The sequence below is a fragment of the Capricornis sumatraensis genome, chromosome 1 (assembly GCF_032405125.1).
Source record: "Capricornis sumatraensis isolate serow.1 chromosome 1, serow.2, whole genome shotgun sequence".
NCBI classification, from domain to species: domain Eukaryota; kingdom Metazoa; phylum Chordata; class Mammalia; order Artiodactyla; family Bovidae; genus Capricornis; species Capricornis sumatraensis.
This window is the reverse complement of record NC_091069.1, coordinates 94,861,143-94,882,007: the sequence shown is the minus strand read 5'-3', so window position 1 is coordinate 94,882,007 and position 20,865 is coordinate 94,861,143. Positions and strand designations below refer to the sequence as shown.

Sequence of the window (20,865 nt, the reverse complement as noted above, 5' to 3'; positions counted from 1 at the left end):
AGGGAGGTGGAGGGCAGAGCGGCCCAAGGCCTGAGGTGCTCACATTCTCGCCTGAGCCCCTTCGGGGGTGATGAGGGGTTCCTTCACCCCAGAGCTCTGGAGACATGAGCCTTCCATGGTGCTGGCTCAGAGGCTGCTTCCTCTTGGGACCTTGGGCCAGCAGGTGCCCTCCCCATAGGTCAGGAGTTGGGGGATGATGACGATGAGGTGAAGAGGGGAGGCATGGAGTGGGGAGAATGATACAGGCCAGCGGGGGAGCAGAGATGAGAGCTTAGGTTCCCAGCACAAAGGAGGCTGGGGCAGTTCAGCTTGTCAGATGGGGGCCATGTCCTCCAAGGCAGGCCTGGGGAAGTAGGTTGTGAAGGCAGAGACTAGAGGGGAGGGCCTGGTACTGGGATCAGAGAGGAGAGCCAAAATACCTTTAGAGGACAAAAGAAAATCTAAGGTGCTCCCTGGGTATGACCCCCAGAAAAAAGGTTTGTTTTTTTCTGACTCCAGCAGGTGCCTCATTGGTTGGCATTTGTGCCTTGCACGGGGTGGTCCCAGTGTGCTTAAGACTGTGCTGAGAGGTCAGTGGATGCCTGTGAGGCTGTGGTCACTGTGGCATTGTTCTGTTTGGGAGACTTAGGAGGCCGAGACCTCACCAGGTGCCTGGTGAGGGGTGACCAGAGCTGAGTCCTGCAGAGCTAGGTCACTGTGGGGAATGGTGTGCAACTTAGCAGGAGCAGCAAAATTCAGAGGGAGTCTGGTGCTCTGGGAGAGCTGAGTGAAGAGGCAGGGGTGGGTAGCAGGGGGCACAGGCTCTCGCACTGGCCTCTGGTGGCCCCCAGCCCACCAGCTCATACCTTTGGTCATCCAGACTCACTGAGTGTCCACTGTGTGTCAGCCACTGAACAGAGGTGAAAGACACTACTCCTGCTGTATTCCCAAGGAGTTCCCAAGCCAGACAGCAGACAAAAGTGAAACGGGGGAGGGAAGCCCCAGAGGGCCAGTGCTGATTTCTGAGAAGTGGGTGGGAAGGAGTCTGGGCTGCTCCGGCTGCTGTTCCGGGGAGAGGTGGTGATGCTGATCCCAGAGGTGGGAGAGAGGAGGTGATTACAGCTTCCCTGCTCTGATGACAGCACCCTCAGCTGGCGCTGCCACATTCCAGTACCACTTCTAATTATACTCACCACTTTCTGGAAGTTTTATTCTCTTCAGAGTTGACATCACGTCTGTACTTGGCACGTTCCTTACATCATGACATGGATGGGCCAAGTAAAGCTGTCCCCATTTCTCAGATGAGGAAATGAAGTCTGTGAGAGTCACGGGGTCTGGGGTCCCTCAGACGTAGCGGACAAGCAGACCGAGGGCTCAGGGCTCCAGGGCCCCATCCAGGGTGTTTCTGCGCCCCACTTGCCTCCCTCCCCTCCTTTGGCACTGCCCCCCGGTGGCCTGAGCGCTGCCTTTACATCCTGCTCCACCTGTGAAGCCTCCATGGGCAGGACGGGCTGGATGTGTCCTTCTCCCGACTGTCTGCCCCACCCCCCACCCCCACCCCGGGCTCTCTGCCTCTCCTCCTGGGTTGACACCGAATCCGCAGCCCTGTCCTGAGTGCCAGCGCTGGCTTCTCGGGGGCTGGCTGGGCCTCCCTCCAGTGTAGTCAGGGCCTTGGACTAAGCCGCTGTGCTTCCCCACACTGAACAGGCCGCATCCTCTGTGAAGTAAATGAAGATTCTCAGAGGTGCCCTAGAGGCAGGTACATTGATTTGGAGGCTAGTGCTTGCAGTTTGGGTACCTGTGACAGGTACCGGGTGCTGGGGGATCTCCGAGGAGAGTCACCCCAGTAAGCATGGGGGGGATCAGGAAGGTTTCCTGGAAGAAATGGACTTGCACAGCCTTGAAATATGAACCGGCATTAGCAGGCCGACAGGCAGAGGGACAGTGTTCCAGACAGAGGAACAGCTTTTATAAGAACCTGAAGGTGACGGAGAGCATGTTTTCCTCTGGCTGGAGGGACAGACAGAGTAGGGGCTGGAGGACAGACCTGGGGCCCGGTTGTGGTGGAGATTGTGTTTTCTTACTTTGATAGGGACTTCCCAGGTGGCTCAGTGGTAAAGAGTCTGCCTGCAGTGCAGGACTGCAGAAGACTTGGGTCCAATCCCTGGGTTGGGTGATTCCCCTGGAGAAGGGCATGGGAACCCACTCCAGTATACTTGCCTGGAGAATCCCATGGATACAGGAGCCTGCTGGGCTACAGTCCATGGTGTTGCAAAGAATCAGACATGACTGAAGCGACTTGGAACACACACACTTTGATAGGGAGCTGCCAGGGAGGGGAGACCTTTATCCACAGCAGATGGGGGAACGGCTGGAGGTGGTGGCTTGGGTGTAGCTGGAAAGTCTTACCCAGTGCTGGCTTGGAGGGGAGGGGACAGTGTGGGAGAAGGCAGCAGAGCTTGATGTTTGTCAAGGTTGAAGCGGAAGGAGGGCGTTCAGAGGGCTTCCTAGGTTTCTGATTGGAGCCATAAGAAGCTAATGGTGCCTGGTACTCGCTGCCAGGGAGCACCGGAAAGGGCAGTCAGGCTGGAGGCGAGCGTGGACCCTGAAGGAGCCAGTCTGCAACTGTCTACATAGGTCTAGAGCTCAGGGGTGCAGTCCGGGCTGCAGATGGAGAGTAGGGGTTGGGGCGGGAACCAAGAGGCAGACCCTCAGCTGAGGCTGGGAAGGATGTCAGGTGTCTGGAAGCCAGACAGAGGTTTTGGGTTTCCATCCAGGGAGAAGGAGCAGCCCAAAGGAAAAGTAAGTGAGTGGTGCCAGGGGAGGACCACAGAGAGGTCAGTGAGGTGAGAGCTGAGGGGTCGGTGGCCTCAGCAGGAACGCTTGTGACAGGCCGGTGGGGGCCGCTGTCCTAACGGGTTGAGGAGTCGACGAAAGGTGGGCACTTACGGAGAGAATGCAGTCCGCATACTCTGGAGAGGCTCCTGAGAAGGAAGAGGAGGTGGAGATGACTGAGGGGGATGGCTAGATGAAGACAAGCTCAGACAAGCTCGAGGGAGTGTTTCTCAGGCCTGTGTAAATGCTGCTAGCAAGCAACCAGTAGAGTGAGGTAGGCCCGTGACCCAGCACCACAGGTTTGCCTGGTCTTTCCGGTTCTAGCACTAAAAGACCTGCCTGCTGGGAATCCCCCGTCCTGGGAAAATTAAGAAACTGGGAGGATCGATCATCACCCTGGAGAAAAGTTACAATAGAGAAGAGGAGGGAGGGAGGGAGGGAGTTGTGGGGGTGGGGGTTCTGGGATTAAAGACTGGGATTAGGTCCGGAGAAGTCTGTAGCAGCCTGGGCTGTCTCCGTGAAGAGGGAGGGGTCTGAGGGAGGGAGGGGGCAGGTGGGGGCAGGTGGAGAGCAGGGCAAGGGGCCACCAGGTGGTGAGCCCTGCTGGCCCCACGGAGAAGGTGGCCGCTGCTCCCTCGTGCCGCTCGTCCTCCCTGTAACGCGTCTCCTGTCTGTCTTCACAGTCCCCACCCTGTGAGGCCCCTCAGCACTGCCCCAGTGGAGGGGAGCCCTGACCGGAAGCAGTCCCGCTCCAGTCTGAGCACAGCCCTGAGCAGTGGGTTGGAGAAGCTCAAGACAGTCACCTCTGGCAGCATTCAGCCTGTGGCTCCAGCCCCCCAGGTTGGCCAGACTGCGGATGCCAAGAGGCTGAAGGTGAGGTCTAGCAGGGTGCCAGGGGTTTCAGACCAGGAGTGTGGTACTCTGAAGAGATGCCAGGCGTCTCGAGGTTTGGGGGCGGGGGAGGCATGCCAGGCAGGCTGGAGCAAGAAGCAGGCCTGGCCCCTGGCCCCACTTGGCCAGAGCCTTGAAGCCAGTTAGGCTGTCCCTGGCATTGGGGACAGAGGCAGCTCCTAGGGCCGGGGTTGGGAAATGGGGCTGTGGGGGGCGGGGCAGGTGGGCCCAAGGCTGTTCTGCCCACACTCCCTCCGTCTGGCCTCAGGACTCAGATGTGCTGGACCAGTCAGCCAAATACTACCACCTGACCCACGACGAGCTCATTGGCCTGCTCCTGCAGCGGGAGCGGGAGCTGAGCCAGCGGGACGAGCATGTGCAGGAGCTGGAGAGCTACATCGACAGGCTGCTGGTGCGGATCATGGAGAGCTCGCCCACGCTGCTGCAGATACCCCCCGCTCCCCCCAAGTAGCCCCCTTCATCCCCATTCCCGGAGGGTTGGCGCAGACCTGCTATCCCACAGGGCCACTCCCTCCCTCCCTTCCTCCCTCCCGCTGAACTAAGTCCCTCCCTGTGGCCCCCCCCCCCCCCCCCCGTCTCCTCCCTCAGCTGGGGCTGCTGGAAAGGGGGCCGTATGGACTCCCGTTGGCACCGTTAAGGACTGTGGACAACCTGTGTGTCTTTGGGAGCTCTGGGTCTTTCCCACCTGCCTATTTTCATACCCCTTAGCTATGGGGGCTCCAGAGAATTGGAACAAAGAATTTAGCCCTCAAGTTGAAACCAGGGTGAGCTCCAAGTTGATGTGGTACCTGGGACATGCTCTATTACCCCCATTTCTTCCACAGCTAACCCTTGTCCTCTCCACCTCCCTCCGCCTCTGGAGGGCTCCTAGTATTACTGGGGCTGTGGTAGGGACCAAGCTGCCCAGGTGGCTGTGAGTTGTGGGCAACCAGGTTGCCTACTCTTCAGCTTCACACCCATACCCCCGGGAGCAGGGAGCCTCGTGGTCTGGTCTTTCTCTGCCACGTCCGAGTCTGCTTGTTTCATGAGCGAGTGCAGCGTGGATGGAGGGAGAAGACGGAGGCCACTCCCCGCCCTCCTCTTCTGACTTTTGCACCGAGTGAGTGTCACATGTGAATGTGTGGAGAGCTGGGGCCAGAGTTGGGAGAGTGCCTCCTCACTCACCTCTGGGCTTTGGGTTGCTTATGTTTGGGGAGCAAGCCTCCAGCTCTGTTCTCGTTGCCTGTCTAGATACCAAAACCCTGCTAGCGCAGGGTTTGAACTTTTGGAAACCAATTAAAATGTGCCTTTTGTGGGTGGGGTCAAAAGCCCCTGGATGTAGACCTCTCCCCCTAACTGGTGTTGCGCTTTCCTCCTGTTGAGCACATGGGGTGGATCTCTCGGGAGCCTGGGAGTGGGCAAGGAGGGTAGGGCAGTGCTGCTGCATGCTCTGCCCCTTCCCGTAGAGTTAATTCCAGCTAAGAGTCTGGCCAAGCTGCTGCTGCTCGCTCAGCCTCCCTGCCGTCTCCACCTCCCCAGCTGAGGAGGGTCTTAGGATAAAAGCCACATTCTGGAAGTGGGAGGCCCCACCCTGCCTATACTTAGGAAAAAGCCTTTCTTGCCCTCCCATTCATCCACTAGCTGCTGACCAGCCTGTCCCTTCTGCCCCATGTCCTTGCCTGGCTTTGCTGCAGTGCACTTTGAAACAAAGTGTCTACCCTTGACACAGCCTCTGGTTTGCTTGTGGTAAACATGACAGGCTTCCCCAAGGCATCTGCAGGGAAATCTTTGGTGGCTGGGGCCACTCTGCCTTAGCAAACACTGTGGGGTGAGGAGGTGCTGAAGGGGGATACTTCTGGCCCACTGAAAATGTGAGAGCTGCTCTGTGGCCACCTCTTCTTCATGAGACAGCTTGTGGGGTCACTTGGAAAGCCACGGGAAGGGATGTGCTATCTGGGTGACGTTTTCCTTCCACCAGGATGAAGCAGAGGAGCCCCACACACAGGGGAAAGCCCCTGTCATGCCATCTACCTTAAGAATCACTCATCAAAGCTGAAGAGTGTCCATGGGTGCTCAAGACTTTGGCCATGTTTTGGGGGGGTCACTGAGGGTGTCACTTCAGGAGGAGGGGGATTACTCCTCCACTGGATGTTCCTCTGGGCACTGTTCAGTCCCAGGCCTGACCCTGGTCTTCCGCTCACCCTTGGTTGTGGGCTTCCAAAATGCCCAGGGCAGAGGTCTCTTTAAGAGTTTTGGGTTGAAGCCCAGGGTTCTTGTGGCTGTTTATGCTCCTGGCCAAAACGTGGAGGAGAGCTGCAGGTGAAGTGGGCAGGGAGCAGGCACAGTACTGCTTTGCTGTTTGTCTTCCTAGTTGTAACGCCTGTTTATAAAGAGCTTGTTCTTCATGTTTTGAGCACTTTATGATGAATAAAAAATTAACATACTGTAGGTGGCTCTGTTGTGTTACTGTTGATAGGCATATGAAGGAGGCTTCTTCAGGAAGAAAGCAGCCTTTAATCAAGATGATGAGGTTCTTGGATAATACTGTCCTTGCCCTGACCTCAGGGGCAGCAGCACAGTGTTGCCCAGTGGGCTGGGCTAAGCCTTTTCTCATTCCCAGGTTACCCATACTTGTTGCGTAATGTGGGAAATACAGAGGGATTTCAGGACTTGGTTCCTACTCTCAAGCCACTTAGTCTAGTAGGGAAGGATGAGATACAGATCCAAGATACAAATGGTTCTTCATGGCCAGCTAGACTCTCCACAGCTAGGAAAAGTCTGTTTCTTGTGGTTTAACATGGATGAGGAGCTGACTGCTACAGATCATGCAGTGTCCAGAGGCATGGTGCAACCCTGAACTTCACCATAAGCCTGAGGAGACTCAAAGCTGGCCAGCGGAGAGGAAGTTCCTAAGGTCAGAACCAAACATTTCTACTGCCCTCTTGGGCAAAACAGGCAGCTCTCCCTCTGTCCTTCCCATAGTCCTCCCCCGAGTCTGGCTCACTGACCAGATAATTCAGCTGGGAGTCTGCTAGTCTATTCTGCATGAGTGTGTTTATTATCCCCGCTGGTGCCTTGCTCTACAGTTGGTGGTACTCTTGCTTAAGGGAAAGTCCTGGTACCTGATGGTTGTTAAGCATTTCTGAAACTCCCCTTCCCCATCCCAGTTCTCTTCTTGCCCTGGAATTGGACCCAGAAGAGATCTTCTGTTGGCCAGAGGAAGAGAAGGCTGTCAGGGCTCTTAAGCCCCTGCTGTTTTAACTCTTACAGCAACAGGATATTTGAGTCTCTGCTTGAGCCCTCAGCACTGAGGACTTAGCAATGAATCCCAAAGTCACAACTCCTGCCCTGTGGACCTCACAGAAGAAAAGGCAGATACTCAAAACCATGCTGCTGCTGCTAAGTTGCTTCAGTCATGTCTCTGATATATGAAAAGAAAGGCACTTCACCTCTGTGATATTCTCTCCCTAAAACCCATAACTCTCTAACCGTTAAACACTGCTGCTGCTGCTGCTAAGTCGCGTCAGTCATGTCCGACTCTGTGCGACCCCATAGATGGCAGCCCACCAGGCTCCCCCGTCCCTGGGATTCTCCAGGCGAGAACACTGGAGTGGGTTGCCATTTCCTTTTCCAATGCATGAAAGTGAAAAGTGAAAGTGAAGTCGCTCAGTCGTGTCCGACTCTTAGCGGTGGACTGAAGCCCACCAGGCTCCTCCATCCATGGAATTTTCCAGGCAAGAGTACTGGAGTGGGGTGCCATTGCCTTCTCCGACTCAAAACCATAAATATAAATGTAACGGGTGCGAAAGGAAAGTGCTGGCTGATAGGAACATGTAAGATTTTGCCCAAGCAGGGCGAGGATCGGGAAACGCAATATTTAGGCTGAAGCCAGAGAGAGCCTGCATTAGGCGAAGACCAAAAGTTAATATCTTCTGGGTCAATAGCGACGAGCGCCCAGAATGCTCCAGGAGCTGAATCAGGGTGACTGGAGAGCAAGAGCCAAGGGACAGTGTGGTGACAGAAGGACCTGCATGAAGATTCTGCAGTGCGATTCTTCGTAAAAAGCTTTCCAAGATTTCCCTACTACGTCTGGAGTCCTTGCCCATCTGATCCAAGGGTCAGACCCATATCAGTAGTGTCCTTCTGGGCTGCAGCTCCAGGGGCGACGCCCACTGCTTCAACTCAAAATTCTAGGGGCAGTACCGGCGAGGGGTCGCCCGACTGACCCCTACTGAGATCTTAAGAGACGTACACGCGCCCTCTTCTTGGACTGCCGACGCCTGCAAAATTAGCGGCGGGAACCCAGACCCAGTCTGAGTCATTGAAACTCTCCGCAGTCTAGGGCTGTCAAGCTCCGAGACAAGAAAAACTACACTCCCCACAACCCTTTGCGCCTTCGGCTTGCTGCGGTAGCTTATGGCCAATCGGGACAGGCAGCTGTGGCGGGGGCCGAGGAGGGACATTTTAAAAGGGCCGGAGATTGCAGGCGTCAGTGGCCATGGCGGATACAGCGACTACGGCATCGGCGGCGGCGGCTAGTGCCGCTAATGCCTCGACCGATGCACCGCCTTTCCAGCTTGGCAAACCCCGCTTCCAGCAGGTGAGGACCGGGCTGTGGCTTGAGGGTCGGTGGGTGGCACAGGGAGGGCGAGCAAACTCCTCCCCAAAAGCCTCTTTAGCCCTAGGGTCTCCGACCCGCGGCCACCAGGGAGCCTGCAGCTACTGCCTGGTGGACCTCGGCCACCGTCACCTTTTTCCCATTGGTCAGTGGGGTGGGCGAGGGCTGATATCTTGGCTCCCTATTGGCCATCGGCGCCGTCATTCTCCGCCGCCCGCGCCCTCCAGCCCTTCCTGCCAGAGGCGCTCTGTGATTGGACACTGCCCGCCGCGGCCGGGGATCCTAGCCCCGGGTTCCAAGCTGCTGCTTCAGGGTCGCTTGGGCAGTGCAGCCGCCCACTCCAGGCGGAAAGTTCGAATCCGGCCCTGGGTGAAAAGTTGGCGTGGTCGAGGTGCATTCTAACTTTTTTCCCGGTTGGTGACCCACATTCTTCCCTAGCTGCCCCGCTCCCAGCTCTCCACCCCAAGCTAGGTCCGCGGTGGGGATGGGTTAGGACCGCTTGCCGAGGGGTGCCTGGCCACCCCTGTCCCCTCCGCTGATGCAGCGAGTTGGCCGGCAGGTGCCCTGTCGGGGATGGAGTGAGGACGTGCGGGGAGAGCCGGGGGTGCAGAGGAAACGCTGTGTCATCCCCGGAGCTCGGAGCGTCCGCGTCCCCGGGGGTTTACCCCAGCCCCCTAACCCTCTGCGACCTCCACGAAGCGCTCGTCTCTGTCCGACCCTATGTGGCTCTTCGGAGCACGGTGACAGTCGTCCTTTTCCTTCGGACCTTTTCTCCTCAGGACAGTCTCTTCCTCTCCCTTGGCCCAGGAGAGAGAGTCCGCAGTTCAGACTTATTGCCCGGGCAGGAGCCTGGGTGGGACCGTTCCTACACCGCATACCCGGGTCCCTGCTGCCTCCAGCGCTGAGGAAATGGACTTTGTTAAGAAAAGGGGCAAAGAGACTTGGCTAAAGTGAATTAGGCTTGCCTGGGGTTGAGGGGCGGGGGGAACGCCACGGAGGTGGATGGAAAGTTTGCAGGAATGAAAGAAAGTTGTACCAAGATCGGTGCGGTGGTTGATTGGTTGGTTATTATCATGTTGGTGGGAGAGGGACTGGTTCCAGCAAAGCGGTGCACTGAGCTTTGCTAATTAAGGAGCTGCGCTTTTGAGCCTTCTGAGAAAACATCCCCACTGTTTTTAAACAAGACTTTAATTCCTTTAAAAAATAAACCGTCTCAACATGCAAGTCAGAGAAGGCAATGGCACCCCACTCCAGTACTCTTGCCTGGAAAATCCATGGACAGAGGAGCCTGGTAGGCTGCAGTCCATGGGGTCGCTAAGAGTCGGGCACGACTGAGCGACTTCACTTTGACTTTTCACCTTCATGCACTGGAGAAGGAAATGGCAACCCACTCCAGTGTCCTTGCCTGGAGAATCCCAGGGATGGGGGAGCCTGGTGGGCTGCCGTCTATGGGGTCGCACAGAGCCGGACACAACTGAAGCGACTTAGCAGCAGCAGCAGCAGCAAGTATCTAAGGCGAGACTGATGTCATCCTGCCAGTGCAAGGTGCCACCCAGAGTGGCCTGTTGGGGTGCCTGTGCCTGGGCTTGAGTGACGCTTCGTTAGCTGACCCCTTCCCCACTCCCCAACCCCACATTCTACTAGTCCTTCAAGACTCAGGCCCACCTCCTTTTAAACGCTTCCTCCCTTCTTTCCCTTATCCCCTGGTGGGACCCTCCTGCCCAGCTCTTTGACTACCCCAAGTGTGATCCTCATAAGTCAGCCTTTACTGCAGTCTGCCCTGTGGTCCTCGAATATCCCTACTCCTCTGTGTGATTACTGGTTCTCCTCAACACTGGTGAACACACTCTGAGAGGAGGGGCCGCTCTTGCAGTTCCGCTTGTCTCCATGATACCCTGAGCTGGGGCTCAGCACATAGTAATGTGCTCAGTTAATTTATGGGTTCGTTTTTTTCCACCAACTGTCCTGGGACAGTCACACACAGATATTTGAGAACCTCCTAGTGGCTCCAAATGATGGAGCCCATTGCTGTTATCCCTGCTGGAGATGTAATCGCATACTTGAGGCTACTCTGTCGAGGCAGCCATTGCTGGTACCTCTTTTTGGCACCACTCCCAAGGGCAGCAAGTGTTTGCTATATTTGCTTTTGAAGCAGCTCTCCTCCAGCCCTGTGTAAAGCACAGTGCATGTGATATTCATTCATGTTAAGGAACCTGTCTTTCCTCCAGCTCTGCCCCTCTCACACGACTCCCTGGTTGTGCAAGCAGCCCAAACTGCCATCAAGTTGACTCCGAGAAACCCAGAGTCCCCTGTGTACTTGACTTCCTCTCTTTCATCCTCTAAATACAAACAGGATTTTCATCTCATATAGCTCTCAGATCCACTTGTCTCCACTGCTGGAATCCTAGACTGAGCTCCCATTCACTGATCTCTTGAGCCACTGCAGAAGCTTCCTTCCAGGTCTCCCTGCTTGCTCTCTGGCCCCCTTCCAATCCCTTCTTCTTAGCATGGCAGAGTCCCAACAGTGCAGGTCTGATCAGGCGATGCTGCACCCTCCCCCATCACACATGTTCTAAAACACCTTCCAGTGGCTTCCCCTGCTTCTGAGGTAAAGACCTCTATTTTGAAGACCCCAAAGGCCTGCATGGCCCACCCCTGCTGCCCTCCAGTCAAACCCCTATCCATCCCCTGGAATCCTGCTTCCAACCATACTGACTGCGTTCAGCCCCTTGAACCCTGAGTGGTTCATAATCCAGGGTTCAGTCCCAGAGCCCACAGCAGGAGCACTGCTCTTAATCCACTAACCAATAACACCATTTTCTGCAAGACTGGACAGAGCCTTTCCTTACTCCCTGGAGTCCCCCAGAACCTTTCTTCCTTTCATTCCTCAAGGATCTCTCTTTGCAGGGGGCAGGGGAAGGAGGAGCTCTGAACAGTGTCAGAGGGTGGAGAAAGCTTGCTTTGATGGGCTTTGGTCTGTGAACATCTTTCTTCCCATAAGATGATGATGCTAGCTGAGTATTGTCCTAACCTTTTCATGTACTGACCTATTTAATTTTCATGACAATCATGTGAGACAGGTTGAGACAATTATCCTATATATTCTAGGTGAGAAAACTGGCACACAAAGAAACCGATTCAGTAGGCAGTCTGGCTCCAGAGTCTGCAGTTTTCTGTTTATTGTCAACTTTTTTATTAGGGAGGTTTTCAAACATACAAAATTGAGGACAGTTGTCAGTGAACTCCTGTGTACCCATCACTCAGCTTCAGCAATTACCAGTGTTAGGCCAGCTTCGTTTCTATGCCTTCCACCCCCAGTCAGGGAATTATTTTAATGCGAAGCCCATTAGTTCACTCTACCTGCTATAGGTAACTCTAAAAAAGAAAGACTGTTTAAGTTAGCTTTTCTAAATACACTTTTTACAATTGGAAATAGTTTTATGTGTGCAGAATTCGAGTAGCAGGATTCCTGTATAAGCCTCACCTCGTTTCCCCTAAAGTCATCATCTCTGATTACCATGGCACATTTGTCGGAATAAGAAACCAGCATTACTATTAACTATACTCCAGACTGCTGGATTTTACTATTTTTTGCACTAATGTTATTCTTCTGTTCTAGGATCCCACATTAAATTTAGTTGTCATGTCTCCTCAGTCTGCCCTCTGTTTTATGACAATTTTTCAGACTTACCTTCTGTTTGATGACTTTGACAGTTTTGAGAAGTACTGGTCAAGTATTTTTTAGAAGGTCCCTCAGTTTGGGTTTGTCTAGTGTTGTTTAATGGGAGAAGGCAATGGCATCCCACTCCAGTACTCTTGCCTGGAAAATCCCATGGACGGAGGAGCCTGGTGGGCTGCAGTCCATGGGGTTGCGAAGAGTCTGATACGACTGAGTGACTTCACTTTCATGCATTGGAGAAGGAAATGGCAACCCAGTCCTGTGTTCTTGCCTGGAGAATCCCAGGGATGGGGGAGCCTGGTGGGCTGCCGTCTATGGGGTCGCACAGAGTCAGACACGACTGACGCGACTTAGCAGCAGCAGCAGCAGCAGTGTTTAATGGTTAGACAGTTATGGGTTTTAGGGAGAGAATATCACAGAAGTGAAGTGCCTTCTTTTTCATATGATATCAGAGGATTTTAAAATTAGTTTTAATGTAACCACTATACCATTAACACACCTAAAATAATTATTTCTTAATATCATCAAACCAGTCCGTTTGGACTGCCGTAACAAAGTACTGTAGATTGGGTAGCTTATGAACAACAGAAATTTATTTTTCATAGTTCTCAAAGCTGGAAGTCCAAGATCAAGGCACCGGCAGATTCATTGTCGGATGAGAGCCAACTTTCTTGTTCATAAATAGCATCTTCTAGCTGAAACTTCCCATGGCAGAAGAGAGGAGGGATCTTTCTGGGGTTTCTTTTAAAAGGACATTAAAACTTCCCCAAAGACACCACTTCCTAAAACAATCACCTTTGAGGTGGGGGTGGGGGTGGAGTGTCAAGATTTCAACATGACTCTCAGAGTGTGGGGACAGGCGTTCAGTCCATTGCACTATTCACATTTCCCTTACAATGTTTTAAAAATAATTGGTTTGTTTCCATCAGACTCCCACAAAGCCCACACATTATATTTGACTGATAGATGGGTTCATCCCTCTTTCTTTCTATTGGGTTGGCCAAAATGTTCATTCAAGTTTTGCAAGCAAACCTTTTGGCCAACCCAATATTTGTTGAAGAAATTGGGTTGCTTGTCCTGTACAATTTTCCTATTCTGAACGTGGCTGAAGGCTTCTCTGTGGTATTAGGTAAGATGCCCCTCTGTCCCTGTTGTGCTTGTCAACTTCAAGTCTGTGCTTGTACCCAGCGCCCCATGTTACCTGGTGAAATGGCCAGAGTGCATGGGGGAGCTCTGTGTTCTGACTGCTCCCTTTTCTACTCATTTCCTTCTTTTCTACTCATTTCCTTTCCTGAACCCACTCTTTTCTTCCTTTAGGGCTGACACCATTTTTGGCAAGTTGAGGCCCCAGGACAGGAAAACAACATACATGATTCTTTCCATTTGTGATTTAATCTATACAGAAATGTTTGCTTTATTATTATTATTTTTAAACTTCCTTGCTCCTTCAGAAATCTCACTTATCTGCTAAGATGAGAGGGGGTATGGGTGTGCTATGTGTGTGCTGGGCCCCGAATCCACCAAGGCTTATGAGAACAGAGCAGGTGCCTTGTTGAAGGCTCCCTCTTGGCTCTGGGCAGCTTGTGGGCCTGGAAATGCACTCTTCACCTCAGGGTGGAGAGGTTTGTGTGGGCTGAGAGTCAGGAGGCAATGGGGAGGTGTCTCATATAGTTTGCTGAAATAAGTTCTGAAGTGAAAGTGCCTTGCAGGTAGTTATGTTTTTAAATCACTTACGTCCTAGAGGCTAGAGAGTGACTGTTCGCAGGGCTGGTCCTAGGGCTACTTTGTGCCTTGGAGATGGTCAACACCTTCAAGTCCAGTGGTTCTCATCCCTGCTGCACAGTAATCACCTGGGCAGATTTTTAAACAGACTTTCATGCCTGGAGCCCACCCCAGGCCACTAGAATTCGAATACCTGGGTGTACAACCTGGATTTTAGAAACCCCAGGGGATTCAGCGTGCTACCAGGTGAGGACTACTGAGCTTGTCTAGCCTTTCTGCCATTGGGCTACAGCTTCAGAGAGTGCTTATTCCTCATCCAGATGAGCAGTCGTAGAGGTCCGGGTACAGGCCTGCTGTCAGTCTCTTCTCAGGCCTTTGCCCTGGGCTGCTGCTCTCGAGGCAGCTCTCTGGCTCTGCTCTCCTGGGCCAGGCCTGGGAGTTAGGAAGCAGCAGGCCGGGAGCCCCTGCCGAGAAGTAGCTGACTCACCTTTCTTGTGAGGGGAAAGGGAAGGAATTACTTGACTGACTCACTCTTCTGGTGAAGAAAAAGGGAAGGAAAAAAAAATCCACTGATTATCTGATGGGGTAAAAAGTGAATTTTGGGGGGAAAAAAACCAAAAGACCCTGTATACAAAACTGTTGAGAAAATAAAGACTGATGAGGTTGCCATGTTTTGCATTGGACTGGGAGGACAGACACATTATGACAGCTACAAAGAAGAGTGTGTCCCTCTAGGCCTACTCAGCTCTGAGGGACCCCAGCCGCCTCCTTCACTGGGTAGCCGTTCTTTTGTACTCACTGAGAAATCACATTCTCCAAGGTTGTGGATTGCCAGGAACTTCACTGCTTAAATGGAGAAGAAAATGGCAACCCACTCCAGTACTCTTGTCTGGAGAATTCCATGGGCAGAGGAGCCTCTCAGGCTACAGTCTAAAATCCAGGCTGTACAGACCATGGGATTGCAAAGAGCTGGACACAACTGAGCAGCTCACTCACTCACGTGCTGTTTATATCAGTAGGGTCAATATTGAGGAAAACAAACACAAAAATGCAGACTGTAAGAACTGTGAGTTATTTAGTGTCTATTGAGGACTATAGTCTGGGAGGCAGCCTCTCAGAGAGCTCTGAAGAGGTAAAGGGGGAGAGGTCAGCATGTGTGTGATTTTGGCAAAGGGGTTACGTGTAGTCAAGCACACATCTCAGAAGGTTGCTGCTATATGTGAGGAACAGGTATCTTAATTAATGGGTTTAGTGCTTTTCTAAGTCTGGGAAGATGTAAGAATCCAGGTTCATAAAAAGTTTCTCCTGAAAAAAGTACATAACTCTCTGAAGGGCTGTTCTACCAGTCTTCCCAGAGCACAGAGTGCTCTGCCCTAGACTTCTTTCAGGGTGTGTTGAAAGTCAGTGGCTGCAATGGCTAATGGCTCAATCCTATTAATGGAACCAGGTGGTGAATGACCTCCTCTACTTGGCAATAGGAACGAAACATCCTGCTTTTGATTGGTGAGTCTTTGGCACTTTGACTTAGAGAATCAATACAAGGGCAGGGCTTCAAAGAAGGAGTTTCTGGACATCCCATGCCATGGTTAACTGAATCTTATAGTTTTTAAGAAACAAAACCCTCTGTTTACTTCTCAGTCCAGACCTATGTAGGCCTCTTCCCCACAGCCCTGCTTTGCCTTGAGCCTGTTAATGTACTGTTTCATTTAAATTTTGCTCTACCTTTCCCCAGGATTCTGCACTAACTCAGTTTTCCCTCCCTTGTTTGACAAAATGCCTTATGGTTCCTCTACTTTATGGCCTCCATCGTTGCAGTGAGTCAGGAAGCCTAAGTTTGTGTATCCCTGGTGGGTCGGGGGGAGGTTCTTTGGCTGATTGGGTTAGGACATTGTCATGTGTGCACATAAAAGGAATCTCAGACATTTATATGTGTTTATTGAAAAGTTACATCTGGAAGGCTCTTAAGTGTCCCAAGTGTACATCACCAATCCAGAACTGTTATCTTCCTCTTCACTGAATCAATGCGCTTCTTGCTTTCCTCATCCTGGTTAGTAAGTGTTAGTGTCTGACTAGAAATCTGGGCATTACTATGATTATGTTATTCCTCGTTCCCCCAGCCAGTCAACTTTGCTTTATTCTCAGGACCTAGCACAGCCTTGGGCACACAGTGGGTCTCCAGTAGCTTTCTGGTGGATGACTGAATAAACTGCAGGAGCCAGGTGCAGCTTCTGACCTGAGCCTGCGTGCCTTTGAGCTCCTGCTGATACCCTTCTCTCGGTAAATTCATCCATCCGCCCATCCCAGCTCTTCTGGGAAGCTTCCTGACTCACGAGGGAGAAATAACCTGTGTCCTCAGTGCCCGTTATGATGCCTCACTTAATTTTATAGTTATCTCTTTACTTGTTTGTCTCTCTTGATGGCCTCAGCTCCCTGTGGGCTTGTTCACTGTGGTCTACCCTCAGCTAGTCCAGTAAGGGTTGGTAGGCATCTATGGAGCAAAATGCTTTACTTAGGACTCTCTCCCAGTGGCAGTGGTGGAGAGTGATACAGCAGGGTCAGCAGGCCGGGACAGAATGAAAACAGTGACGGACCACAGGGCAAGTCAGAGGCTGGGTGTTTTCCCGGACCATCTGCAAGAAGCGCTTCCCTTAGGCCGTTCTCCTCCGGGCCCTCCCCTCTGCTGATCCTCTTCCCTCCTTGGGCTGCTAACTGCTAATACTCTTGTCCCTTTCACATCCTACCCTCCCTTCAGGGTCCAGCCCAGGCTGCATCACTCCAGGAAGCCTCCAGGGCAGTGGCTGCTCAGCAGCACACTCATTCATGTTGTGGCTGATGTATTTACGGAACTTCTAGGTGTGTGACACGCGATTAGGAGCCAAGAGAAGGCACATACAGAAAGAACATCCAATAGCCCACATCCTTCAGCAGTTTATAATCGAGTAGTATATCAGTCTGTATTTTAATTTAAATGTGTATTTTAAAAATAGAATATTACTTCTTTATATTATTATATATAATATAATACTGATTTTTTTCATTTAAAAAGCAATGTAAAAGATATGGAAATAAAAATATACCATATTCTTATTACCCGGAGGCTGTCTCTCTTAACATTTTAATATATTTCCATGTAGCTTTTTAAATAATGTAATTTTGAACTTTTAATTTTGAGACAGTTTCAGTCTTACAGAAAAGTTGCAAGAAGAATTCAATTCCATATACCCTTTGCTTTGATCCACCAGCTTTCAACATTTTGTCACATTTCCTTTATTATGCTCTTTGTCTACAGGTGGTCATAAAGCCAGGAAGGATAGCAAATGCACATGATACTAAGAACATCTTCAATCTGTAAATAGAATAATAGTACCTGCATTTCCAGGTTTTATTGCTGCCCTGTATATCCACACATCATTTTTCTGTCAACCTTTTGAGAATAGGTTATATTCAGCTATCCCTTAATACTTCATTGTAATCTTAACAACAAGGGCATTCTCTTTTATCTCTGTTTGGGCTGTTATAATAAAAATAGCATAGATGGGGTGCTTTATAAACAACAGAAATTAATTTCTCCCAGTACTGAAGTCTGGGAAGTCCAGGGCTAAGGCACTGGCAGATACAGTGTCTGGGGAGGGTCTGATTCCTAGTCATAGACAGCTCACTGTGTTCTTACATGGTGGAACAGGGCGAGGGGTTCCTCTGGCGTCTCTATAAGACTGTTCATGCCATTCATGAGGGCTCTGCCCTCATATTTGCCCTCAGCTCTCAAAGGCCTCACCTCCAAATATTATCCCCTAGGGGTTTAGGATTTAACACATGAATTTTGAGAGGACACTAATATGCAGTATGTAGCAATAACCAGAGTGTGGTTTTTCAGGAAATTTAGCATGGATACAGTCCTTTTATTACTGTGTGATCCTATTCCAATTTTATCCTTTGTCTCAGCAATGTCCTTGAGCGCACTTCCCCCTCTAGTCCAGGGTTCATTCAGGAATTACACAATATGTTCAGTTGCCTTATCTCTTCAGTTTCCTTTAATGTGGGGCAGTTTTTTAGTCTTTCTTTGTCTTTACAGCATTGGCATATTTGGTGAACAAGGCCATTTATTTTACAGAATGCTCCTCAGTTCGTCTGATGTTTCCACATGGTTAGACTCAGTCCCTTCAGAATACCCTGTGAACCCAATTGGGAACTTCTCAGGGACACACAGAGTCTATTTGCGTCTCACTGGCCCTTCTGACACGCCCCCATCATTTTGGGGAGGGGCACTTCGTTCCTTTCTAGCACAATCAAATGTGCCAATCGCATCATTTTCATTCCCTACCTCAGCCCTGGAATCAGCCACTTCTCTAAGTCAGGGGTCCCCAGCCTCTCAGATCTAATGCCTGACGCTCTGAGGTGGAGCTGATGTCATAACAATAGAAATAAAGTACACAGTAAAGGTAAGGTCCTGGAATCATCCCGAACCCTTCCCCCCACCCCACCCGCAGTCTGTGGAAAAGTTTCTTCCACGGGAAACCAGGTCCCTGATTCCGAAAAGGTTGGGATCCGCTGCTTTAAGGACCCCTGGTTTGTTTTAATAGGTGTCATCCTGTCTCCTTGCTACCCATTTAGTATCCATCTCGCTCTGTTTATCTCCTATTAAGCTGGAATCATGCGTTTTAGATGCAGTTCACAAATCACAACTTTTTGCATGGCATAAACATAATTCCAAACATGATGGCTGCGCCGTGTTCCATCCTGTGAGTGGATCGTCATTTCCACAATTCACCTTTATAGATGATGCAGCAGTGAGTGTTCTCCACACACGCCTCTGCCCACACTTCTGAACATTTCTGACTGAGCATTGTGTCTAAGCTGGGGGATGGTTTAGGCCTTTGATGTCTAAGAAGTTAGAGAAGCAACCGTTTTAGTTAGCAATGGTGTGGAAGCTTGATAGATCTGTGAACAGCTGGGGCTGGGAGTCGGGTGGAGAGGCTGCCCCAGGCAGAGGGTGCCATGGTGTGTCAGGAGACCTCGTGGTGACCCAGGTCTATTTTTGGTCTTTTTTGAGAAGGGGAAGGAGCAGAAATTGGCTGCAGGGTCTGATGTCCTAGTGAGAAGGGAAAAGAGTGGGAGTGTTCTGTTTCCTCCGGTTCCTCCCCCGAGTGGAGGCTGGGCTTGGAGAGCTGTGGGGCTCCAGGGAGGATGTGGGAGGGAGCCTGAGGATAGTGAGGCATGAACCCCCAGCGTGTGCAGCTTTCCCCTTTGTCTCCTGGCTCGGTCCCCCCTCTCCTCCCCTAGAGCTTGGCTTTGCCAAACTGGCTCTGTCCTGAGGGCAGAAGGCCCAGCAGCGGCGTTGCTTGGTTTCCTTTCACTGTGCTCTGATGCCTGTGGCCTGTTTAGCACAATGCCCTCCTTTTCCAAGGCCCCTGCTCAGGGATAAGGATGGGGAGCTGGCCTTCTGTCCTGGGGCATGGGTGAAGGAAGGCCTGAGGGCTGCAAGCTGGGCATCTGCGCTTGAGCTCTGCTGTGGGGAGCTTTCCCTGGCGGCAGAGCCTGTGCTGGACTTTGGGAAGAGACCCTCTCCCTGAGAGACCTAAGTAAAGCAGAAAGGCCGTGGTGGGCAGGGCAGACTGGGAGAGGGCTGGGGACCAGACTGCCCCTCTAGCCTTCATGCTTTGTGGTTCTCGGAGCTGCTGAAAGGCTTGGAGTTGATCTCCGGGCGTTGGGAGAAGAGGGAGGAAAATGGGAGGCACATGGAAGAGACGTGGGGTCAGACGTGTCTTAATGGTCATTCTGAGTTGACTTTAGAAAGCCCTCGACCTGGGAGAACTGCCGTCAGGTCACTGAGATGCGAGAGGCCTCGTTGGCGCTCATCACCAGTGAGGAGTCCTGGTGACTTTGGGACCCTGACTGTGAGGGTGAGCTGTGGGTGGGTTCCCCGTTGTCTAGAGAAAGGGGTACAGCAACTGACCCACTCTCCTCTCCCGCCCCTTCTCCAGACTTCCTTCTTTGGTCGCTTCAGGCACTTCTTGGACATCATCGACCCTCGCACGCTCTTTGTCACTGAGGTGAGTCGTGGCTATCACTCTCAATGGAGGCCCCTTGGCCTTTATACCTTGTGACTTTGGAAGATCCGCAGGTCATCATTATCTCATTTCATCTGGATCTCACAACATCCCTTCAAGGTAGATATGTAATTATTATTATTTCAAACTTCAATAAAACGATTACCAAGTACATGGATTATGTGCTCATTACAAAAATTCAAACGGTACGGAACAAAAAGGATCCTTCGTGCCCTCTCCCTACTCACTCCCCTCCTCTGATAGGTAAGATTGTGACTCAGGTATATGTTATATTTTATATGTGAACAATCCTAAGAGTTTTGACAGACATATCAAGTGGCCACAATGAAGTATCCATCATGAAGATGGAGACCATTTCTGTCATCCTACCGTACTCCTCTGACCATTTATAATCCATCTCCCCAGCCCCCTGCTGAGCCCCTGGCAACCGTTCGTCTGCTTCCTGTTCTTGTTGTTTCGCTGTTTCTGCAATGTCGTATGAGTGAAGCCCTACAGTGTGCAGCCTTGTGTGTCTGGCTTCCTCCCCTTGACATGGTGCTTTTGAGGTTCATCAGTGTTTCAGGACGTCATCCCTTCTTACCGCTGAGCAGCATTCCATTGAAAGGATGTTCCAGAACTTGTTTCTTCTGTCCACTTGCTGATGAACACATGGGCTGTTTCCATTTTCTGCTTATTATGAATAAAATTGCTCTGAGCATTCTTTGTGTGGACGTATGCTTTCATGTCTCTTGAGTAAATAACTAGGACTGGGGTTGCCGGCTCATATGGTAGGTATACGTTTAACTTCATAGGAAACTGCCGAACTGTTGTTTAAGGGTTACTATCCATTTCACATTCTCATCCACGGTGTTCCAGTCGCTCCACATCCTCACTAATCCTTGATATTGCCACATTTACTGACAGATTTCTCTGAGCCATTCCAAGAAGTGTGTCTTTCTATCCTTTGTATTGTATTTACAAACGTTTATAGGAATGCATGCACATATAATGTAGGGAATATTTGTTAAGCACCTTCTGTGAGCAAAGCAGTGTCATAAACATTTTACATGTATTAGCTTGTCGGATTAACTCAA

The 20,865-nt window shown here is 51.3% G+C and overlaps 2 protein-coding genes across 6 annotated transcripts in view; both read left to right on the top strand.

Annotated features, from left to right (window-relative positions):
* RAB11FIP5 (RAB11 family interacting protein 5) overlaps window positions 1–4,177 on the top strand; it is a 42,602-nt gene extending 38,425 nt beyond the window's left edge. For both annotated transcript variants that reach the window (XM_068983159.1, XM_068983153.1), the window contains 2 exons: window positions 3,498–3,687; window positions 3,974–4,177. In XM_068983159.1, coding sequence (XP_068839260.1) covers window positions 3,498–3,687; window positions 3,974–4,177 — 394 coding nt within the window. The remainder of the gene's footprint in view (window positions 1–3,497; window positions 3,688–3,973) is intronic.
* Window positions 4,178–8,203: 4,026 nt separating this feature from the next.
* SFXN5 (sideroflexin 5) overlaps window positions 8,204–20,865 on the top strand; it is a 124,621-nt gene continuing 111,959 nt past the window's right edge. For 3 of the 4 annotated variants that reach the window (XM_068966152.1, XM_068966146.1, XM_068966132.1), the window contains exons 1-2: window positions 8,204–8,305; window positions 19,706–19,774. In XM_068966152.1, the coding sequence (XP_068822253.1) occupies window positions 8,204–8,305; window positions 19,706–19,774 (171 nt within the window). The remainder of the gene's footprint in view (window positions 8,306–19,705; window positions 19,775–20,865) is intronic. The other variant, XM_068966139.1, reaches the window with a different exon arrangement.